Genomic DNA, 9005 nt, shown 5'->3' with positions numbered 1-9005 from the left:
GGCCGGGGGCCAAACGGGGGGGGACGCAGCACCCGCTGTGTGTCTGCAACTGGGAGCACTGGGATGTGCTGGGGCAGCGTGCTCTGCCCAGGGTCATGTGGGGTCATGAGGGGGGGCTGAATCTGACCCACGCTGGGGACCCCCCCACCGGTACCACAGTGCGGCCCCCAGACACGGTCCTCAGCAGGGTGGGCTCCACACGGCCAGTCCTGCTCCAGTGCTGGGACTGGTCCCAGTGTTGGTGCTGGTACTGGTACTGGTCCCAGTGCCTTCCCCAGTTTCAGGTCGGTGCTGGGTCCTGGCCTGGTGCCAGGCTCCAGTCTCTGTGCTGGTCCCAGTCCCAGTGCTGGGACCCAGTCCTGGTTCTGGTCCCAGTTCTGATCCTGGCTCTGGGTTCTGGTCCTGGTCTCCGACCCATTGCTGGTCCCAGTCCCATTGCCAGTCCCAGTCCCATTGCCAGTCCCAGTCCCATTGCCGGTCCCAGTCCCATTACTGGTCCCAGTCCCATCACCGGTCCCAGACCCAGTCCCATTGCTGGTCCCAGACACGGTTCCTTTACTGGCCCCAGTCCCACTGCTTGTCCTGGTGCCAGTCCCTGTCCCAATCCCACTGCCAGTCCCTGTTCCTGTCCCAGTCCCAGTGCTGGTGCTGGTGACAGTTCTGGTCCCAGTCCCAGTTTCGGTCCTGCTTCTGGTCCCATATCCCAGTCCCAGTCCCAATCCCCATCCCAGCCCTGGTACTGGAGACACTGGGATGTGCTGGGGCAGTGTGCTCTGCCCGGGGTCATGTGAGGTCATGGGGGGGGGGCTGCATCTGACTCTCACTGGGGACCCCCCCACCAGCCCCACAGTGCAGCCCCCAGACACTGTCCCCCGCCGTGTGGGCTCCACACAGCCAGTCCTGCTCCAGTGCTGGTACTGGTCCCAGTGCTGGACCTAGTATTAGTACTGGTCCCAGTACTGCTTCAGCGCTGGAACAGGTCCCAGTGCTGGTCGTAGTACTGGTACTGGTCCCAGTGCTGGACCTAGTATTAGTACTGGTCCCAGTGCTGGTCGTAGTACTGGTACTGGTCCCAGTGCTGGTCCTTGTACTGGTACTGGTTCCAGTCCTGCTCCAGTGCTGGTACTGGTCTTGGTGCTGCTCCAGTGCTGATCCCTGTCCCAGTCCCAGTCCCGGTCCCGGTCCTACTTCTGTTGCTGATTCTAGTCCCAGTGCCAGTGCCAGTTCCAGTCCCGGTGCTGGTGCCAGTCCCAGTCCCAGTCTCAGTCCCAGTCCCGGTGCTGGTGCCGGTCCCGGTCCCAGTCCCAGTCCCAGTCCTATTACTGGTCCCTGTCCCATTGCCGGTCCTGGTCCCAGTCCCAGTCCCTGTCCCGGTGCCGGTGCCGGTGCCAGTCCCAGTGCCTTTGCTGGTCCCAGTCCCAGTTCCATTACTGGTCCCAGTCCCGGTGCTGGTGCCGGTCCCAGTCCCAGTCCCAGTCCCAGTCCCAATCCTATTACTGGTCCCTGTCCCATTGCCGGTCCTGGTCCCGGTCCCAGTCCCAGTCCCGGTGCCGGTGCCAGTCCCAGTGCCTTTGCTGGTCCCAGTCCCAGTTCCGTTACTGGTCCCGGTGCCGGTCCCAGTCCCGGTCCCAGTCCCAGTCCCAGTCTCAGTCCCGGTGCCGGTCCCGGTCCCAGCCCCAGACCCGTTCCCGTTCCCGTTCCCGTTCCCGGTGCCGGTCCCGTCGGGGCCGCTCCGCCCGCCCCTGTCCGAGGTGCTGAAAGCGGCGGCGGCCCCGGCCCTGCCCCGGCCCCGGCCCGACCCTGCCCCGACCCGCGCGGTGCCAGCGGGCTCCAGCGGGCCGAGCCGGGCCGAACCGGGACGGGACAGGACGGGACTGGCGGAGCCGAGCCGAGCCCCTCCCGCACTGCCCCGGGCCCCCAGGAGGCTGCGAGGGACCCCGCGGCTGCCCCACGGGCGGACCCACGCGGGAGGGGCCGGGCCGTGGGCGGGGGGCTGCGGGCAGGACAAGCCCCGAGCCCCCGCCCCGCCTGCCCCCGGGGCCGCCCCCGGTCCCCCCCCGGCCCCCCCACCGGCACCGGGGCCGCCCGGTCACCGCCCCCTCGGGGGGGGCAGCCAATGGGGTGAGCGTCCGGCGGTGACGGACAGCCCTGTCCCGCCCCCGGGGGGGCGAGGGGGTCGGGGTAGGGGCGGGGGGGGCACAAGGGGGGCGGTGGCCCCGGCATGGGGCTGGGGGTGGGGTCCCACGCCCCCCCCCTCGGGGCCGGCTGCCCAGCGCTGCCCGCGGGGCTGGGGGGCGCACCCGGCGCTGCCCCCGCGGCGGCACCCCCGGGGGGGTCCCCAGGACGTGTCCCACGAGGGGGCTGCCCGGGTCCTGCCCCCCCCCAGCCCCCTGCCCGGATTCCCTCCCTGCCCCCCCCCGCGCCCTTCCCAGGCGTTGCTTTCCTCCGAGGCGCAGGAAGGAAATTCTCGGGGCGCGGCTTCCCGTTCCCTGCCGCCCCCCCCCCCGAGTCCCGGCACTGTTGCGGAACCCTTTGCCGGACCGACCCGGCCGGGCCCCCCCCCGGGGCACCCCGCTCTGTTCCCGCCGCGCCCCCCCAATCCCGTGGGGTTTGAGCCCCACTCCCGGGACCCCCCGGGACCACCCGCCCCCCCACCCCCTGGCCCCCGGGGTCCCCTCGCCCCGCTCGGAGCATCCCCGCGGGTACCCGACGGGACCCCCACATTCCCCCCCCGCCCAGTGTGTCCCCCCCGTCCTGCGCCCCCTAAACCGTGGCGGGGCCCCCGTAGGGTGCCCTGCGAGGGGGGGCCGGCAGCGGCCGGGCGGCATCAATGGCAGGAACTGGGTGGGGGCCCGGCCGGGGGGGGGCCGGGGCGCACCTCCGGATGTCCGCCGGGGGGGCCAGGGGGGCGCGGGACCGTGGGCACCCACGGGGGGCACCGCGACCACCCCCCCACAGCAGCACCGCGGCCCCCAGGGGGTCTCCCAACCGCGACCCTTGCCCCGACGCCTCCCCCTCCGTGTCCCGCGTGGGTCCCGCGTGGGGTCCGCGGCAGCAGCAGCGGGGGGGGGGCCGTGTCCGCGCCCCCTCTCCCCGTGCGTCCGGGCTCGGGCGGGCGCCGTCCACCGCGCGCCCCACGCGCGGGGTCCCGCGGCCCCACGCCCCCGCCGCCGTCCCGCGTGGCGGCCGCCCCCCTGACGTGCGGGCGGGGGGCACGGCTCCCCCCGCGCCTTATCACCGCCGGAGGAAGCGGCCGCTCCTGCCCGGAGGCTCAGTGGCGGCGCGATGGGGAACCTGCCGGCCGTGCTGCCCGGCGCTGCCCGCTCCTGCGGCCTCGGCCTCTGCTCGCGGCAGCTCAGCCCCGCACCCGACGAGGGGCCCGGCCCCGATAAGGGCAGGTGGGTGCCTGGGGGGGGGCGCGGGTAAGGGCTCGGCGGGACCCCCGTCTCCGTCCGCTGTCCGGGGACGGTTCTCATGGGGATGGCCCCTGGGGTGCCCTCGCCCCACGGGAGACGTGGACGCGGTGGGGTGGGGGCGGCTGGGTGGTGGTGGGACGGGGGGCACAGCCACGGGAGCCCCCCCGTGAGCCCCCTGCCCTCCCTGCCCCACGGCGTGCCCGGGTTGTCCCGCTGCCACCCCCCCTGCCCCGCGGCACCCGTGGGACGCGTGGGAGCCCAGGGGGCGAGCTGGGGAGGATGGGACGTGGGGATGGGACACAGGGGGGGTGAACGGGGATGGGACGGGAGCCGTGTCGGGACAGGGGGGGACACCGCAGCCCCCGTGGGGACAGGATGGCGTTAACCCCTTCGGGTGGCGGGGCCCGGCTCTGACTCACGCCTATTGTTCACACTCGCACGCACGCACGAGGCCGAGGAACGCCCCAAGCCGGCACCGGGCCCTCACCCCACTCCTGTCCCACACCCCACGGGGGCCCGGGGACACCGAGGGCAGGGGGGCATGGGAGATACCCCCCCTCACCCCCAGCACTGCACCCCATTGCCCTCAGCACCCCCCTGCTGCCCCCTTTCCTGCCTGCCCCCACCATCCCCATCCCCTGGGGGGCCGGGAGCGTCCCCAAGCGTCGGAGCCGCGGGGCTGAGCGTGGGGAGGGGTCCCCAGGCTCGGGGAGGGGTCCCCAGGCTCAGGGCTGCCTCCCCCCAGCCCGGTGCCCGTGCGCCCCACGGAGCCCACGCGCTTCGCCCGGCTGAAGAACTGGGAGACCGGGAGCATCGCCTACGACACGCTCTGCGCCCAGGCCGAGCAGGTGGGGACCGGGGTGGGGGCTTGGGGGGGCTGTGGGGTGCGGGGCCGGGCCGGTGCCCCCACGGATCCCAGCCTCTGCCACCCCCCCAGGAACTGCCGTGCTCGGGGCGGCGCTGCCTGGGCTCCCTGGTGCTGCCCAAGCAGCTGCCGGCCCCCGGCAACGAGGGTGCCCGCAGCGGCCCCGAGCTGCTGGCCCTGGCCCGGGACTTCATCAACCAGTACTACGCGTCCATCCGGCGGTGAGTGTGGCCGGGGGTCTGCCCCACAGCACCCCACAGCCCCATCCCCACCCCACAGCACCCCATAGCCCCATCCCTGCTCCAGGGTACCCCACAGCCCCATCTCCATCCCCATTACAGGGCACCCCACAGCCCCAAACCTGCCCAAGGGCACCCCACGGCCCCATCCCCATCCCCACCCCACAGCCCAGCCCAACCCCACAGCACACAAATCCTCATCCCTGCCTGGGGCACCAAAACCCCCCTTCCCCTCCCCAAAGCCCCCACTTTGAGCTGGGAGCTCCAAGGACGCCGCCTCCCCCTCCCTGCCTGTGCCCCCCTCGCTGCACCCTGAGCATCCCGAGCCCCCAGGGGGTCCCCCCATCTCCAGGCTGCCCCCATACTGGTGCTGGGGTGAGCTGAGCGGGTGCCCGCAGGGACAACTCCCCGGCGCACGCACAGCGGCTGCGGGACGTGGAAGCAGCCATCGAGGCCACGGGCACCTACCAGCTGCTGGAGCCCGAGCTGATTTTTGGGGCCAAGCAGGCCTGGCGCAACGCCGCCCGCTGCGTCGGCCGCATCCAGTGGAACAAGCTGCAGGTGAGGGTGGGCGCAGCCCCATGGGGCTGGAGGGGCGCCCCAGGGCCGGGCACGCTGTGGGGCTGGGGATGGAGGAGGCAGCGGCACCCCCTGCCCCACAGGTATTTGATGCCCGGGACTGCGCCAGCGTGGGGGAGATGTTCGGGTTCCTCTGCACCCACATCCAGTACGCAACCAACCGCGGCAACATACGGTGAGAGAGAACACCAACGGGGGGTGGGGTGGGGTGGGGTGGGGATGGGGATGGGGATGGGGATGGGATGGGATGGGGACGGGGATGGGGATGGGGATGGGATGGGGATGGGATGGAGATGGGATGGGGATGGGGATGGGGATGGGGATGGGATGGGGATGGGGATGGGATGGGGATGGGATGGGATGGGATGGGATGGGGATGGGGATGGGGATGGGGATGGGGATGGGGATGGGGATGGGGATGGGATGGGATGGGGATGGGGATGGGATGGGATGGGGATGGGGATGGGGATGGGGATGGGATGGGGATGGGGATGGGGATGGGGATGGGGATGGGGATGGGATGGGGATGGGGATGGGGATGGGATGGGATGGGATGGGGATGGGGATGGGGATGGGGATGGGGATGGGATATGGGATGGGGATGGGATGGGGATGGGGACAGCAATGAGAACCTGGGGGGACATTTGGTGCCCTCCCCCCTCTCTGCAGGTCGGCCATCACCATCTTCCCCCAGCGGGTGCCGGGCCGGGGCGATTTCCGCATCTGGAACTCGCAGCTGATCCGCTACGCCGGGTACCGGCAGCCCGACGGCTCCGTGCTGGGCGACCCGGCCAACGTGGACATCACCGAGGTGGGGGCCCAGGACCACCCTGCTGCCCCGGCACCGGGTGAGGGCACCGCGGACCCCCCCCTCTAATACCCCCTGCGCCCCCAGCTCTGCGTGCACTACGGCTGGAGCCCGGGGAACGGCCGCTTCGACGTGCTGCCCCTGCTGCTGCAGGGTCCCGACGAGGCCCCCGAGCTCTTCCCCCTGCCGCCGGAGCTGGTCCTCGAGGTGCCCCTCACACATCCCACGTGAGTGGCTCCGGGCCCCCCTGTGTCCCTGCCCGTGGATTGGGGGCTGCCCCAGCGCGTGGGCACGGCCACGGGTTTGGGGACGGGGTGGGGGCTCCTGGTGCTCATCACAGTGCAGCCCTGGAGCAGGGGGCAGGAGTGGGGATGGGAGGCGGGGGTGGAGGTGGGGGGTCTGTGATGGGGGCCGGTGAGGGGTCCTGGGCTGCATCCCCCTCCCCACGCAGGCTGGAGTGGTTCGGGGAGCTGGGGCTGCGCTGGTACGCGCTGCCCGCCGTCTCCAACATGCTGCTGGAGATCGGGGGGCTGGAGTTCCCGGCGGCCCCCTTCAACGGCTGGTACATGAGCAGCGAGATCGGCACCAGGAACCTGTGCGACAGCCACCGCTACAACCTGCTGCAGGTGAGCACCGCGGTGCCACGGGGGTAGGGGGGAGATGGGGGCCAGGGGGGGTCCCAACGAGCCTGCGCCCCCCCCGACAGGAGGTGGCCCTGCGCATGGGGCTGGACACGCGCAAGACCTCGTCCCTCTGGAAGGACAAAGCCGCCGTGGAGGTGAACATCGCCGTGCTGCACAGCTACCAGGTGGGCTGGCACGGCCGGGGGCACCGCGGCCTCGGGGGGGTGGTCCTGGGGGCACAGCCGGGGGGACACCCCCAGGGCATGGCATGTGCCAGGGGGATTGGCCACTGCCTGCCCCCTGTCCCCGCAGGTCGCCAAAGTGACCATCGTGGACCACCACGCGGCCACCGAGTCCTTCGTGAAGCACATGGAGAACGAGCTGCGGACGCGGGGGGGGTGCCCGGCCGACTGGGTCTGGATCGTGCCCCCCATCTCGGGCAGCCTCACCCCCGTCTTCCACCAGGAGATGGTCAACTACCAGCTCTGCCCCACCTTCCGCTACCAGGTGCGCCCGGACCCTTCCCCTTCCCTCCCTTCCCCTTCCCCTTCCCCTTCCCCTTCCCCTTCCCCTTCCCCTTTCTTCCCTTCCCCTTCCCCTTCCCCTTCCCCTTCCCCTTCCCCTTCCCTTCCCCTTCCCCTTCCCCTTCCCTTCCCCTTCCCCTTCCCCTTCCCCTTCCCCTTTCTTCCCCTTCCCCTTCCCCTTCCCTTCCCCTTCCTTCCCCTTCCCTTCCCCTTCCCCTTCCCCTTCCCCTTCCCCTTCCCCTTCCCCTTCCCTTCCCCTTCCCCTTCCCCTTCCCCTTCCCCTTCCCTTTTTCCCTTCCCTTTCTCCCTTCCCTTCCCTTCCCCTTCCCCTTCCCTTTCCCTTTCCCTTTCTCCTTTCCCTTTCCCTTTCCTTCCCCTTCCCTTCCCCTTCCCCTTCCCCTTCCCTTTTTCCCTTCCCTTTCTCCCTTCCCTTCCCCTTCCCCTTCCCCTTCCCTTCCCTTTCCCTTTCCCTTTCTCCTTTCCCTTTCCCTTTCCTTTCCCTTTCCCTTTCCCTTTCCCTTTCCCTTTCCTTTCCTTTCCCTTTCCCTTTCCCTTTCCCTTTCCCTTCCCTTCCCCTTCCCCTTCCCCTTCCCCTTCCCCTTCCCTTCTCCCCCTTCCCCTTCCCCTTCCCTTCCTCCCCTTTCCCCTTCCCTTCCTTTCCCTTCCCCTTCCCCATCCCATCCCCACCCCATCCCCTCCCCACCCCACAGGTCCTTCCCCACTCCTGACCCCCCCGCCCGCCCGCAGCCCGACGCCTGGAAGGTCTACGTCTCCAAAGGCACCACCGTCACCCGGAGGAAGACCTTCAAGGAGGTGGCCAAGTAGGTGGCAGCCCCGGGGGGGGGCACGGGGGCTGGGGCAGGGCCGGCGCTGACCCTCTCGGCCCCACAGCGCGGTGAAGATCTCGGCCAAGCTGATGGGGCACGTGATGGCGCGGCGCGTGAAGGCCACCATCCTGTACGCCACCGAGACCGGCAAGTCGCGCACCTACGCCTGGAGCCTCTGCCAGCTCTTCCGACGCGCCTTCGACCCAAGGTGGGCAGAGGGGACTTGGGGGGGGCTGCAGGGGGGGCCCGGCCATCGGAGCCCATCCTGCCCGCCACCCCACAGGTGCTGTGCATGGACGAGTACGACATCGTGTCCCTGGAGCACGAGACCTTGGTGCTGGTGGTGACCAGCACCTTTGGCAACGGGGACCCGCCGGAGTGCGGGGAGGTGAGGGGCAGGGAGGGGATGGGGATGGGATGGGATGGGGATGGGGACGGGATGGGGATAGGGCCGTGACCTGTGCCTCCCACAGAGCTTCTCCAAGGCGCTGATGGAGATGTCCTCGCCCTACACCAGCGCCTCGCAGGCTGAGCCGCCCAAGTGAGCATAGAGGCCACGGGTGTCCCTGTCCCCCCCCCTGCTATGGGGACAGCTCCCCTTGCTAATTCCGGGCACTGGGAGCCCCCCGCCCTGCTCACATCAACCCCCCCCACAGGAGCTACAAGCTGCGGTTCAACAGCGTCTCACAGTCGCGACCAGCTGGTGGCCTCCTGGAAGAGGAAAAGACGGCAGCTGAGCAACACGGACAGTGCGGGAACACTGGGGGCACTGCGGTACGGGGACGGGGTGGGGTGGGTGGGGTGGGATGGGGATGGGATGGGATGGGGAAGGGGATGGGGATGGGGATGGGATGGGATGGGGATGGGGATGGGATGGGGTGGGGATGGGATGGGATGGGATGGGGATGGGGATGGGATGGATGGGGATGGGGATGGGGATGGGGATGGGATGGGATGGGATGGGGATGGGGATGGGATGGGTGGGGATGGGGATGGGGATGGGGGATGGGGATGGGATGGGGATGGGATGGGATGGGGATGGGGATGGGGATGGGGGATGGGATGGGGATGGGATGGGATGGGATGGGGTGGGGATGGGGATGGGATGGGGATGGGGATGGGAT

General features: G+C 70.6%; 1 protein-coding gene across 1 annotated transcript in view; it reads left to right on the top strand.

Annotated features, from left to right (window-relative positions):
* Positions 1–3002: 3002 nt before the first annotated feature.
* NOS3 (nitric oxide synthase 3) overlaps positions 3003–9005 on the top strand; it is a 15305-nt gene continuing 9302 nt past the window's right edge. Inside the window, 11 exon segments of the mRNA XM_068673125.1 lie at positions 3003–3398; positions 4162–4264; positions 4354–4502; positions 4919–5081; positions 5183–5274; positions 5769–5910; positions 5995–6134; positions 6359–6533; positions 6614–6715; positions 6843–7037; positions 7802–7875. Of these exon segments, the coding sequence (XP_068529226.1) occupies positions 3286–3398; positions 4162–4264; positions 4354–4502; positions 4919–5081; positions 5183–5274; positions 5769–5910; positions 5995–6134; positions 6359–6533; positions 6614–6715; positions 6843–7037; positions 7802–7875 (1448 nt within the window). The 5' untranslated portion in view covers positions 3003–3285.

This window comes from Anas acuta, chromosome 2 (genome assembly GCF_963932015.1).
Source record: "Anas acuta chromosome 2, bAnaAcu1.1, whole genome shotgun sequence".
In the NCBI taxonomy this organism is placed as follows: Eukaryota; Metazoa; Chordata; class Aves; order Anseriformes; family Anatidae; genus Anas; species Anas acuta.
This window is presented reverse-complemented; position numbering and strand designations above follow the sequence as displayed.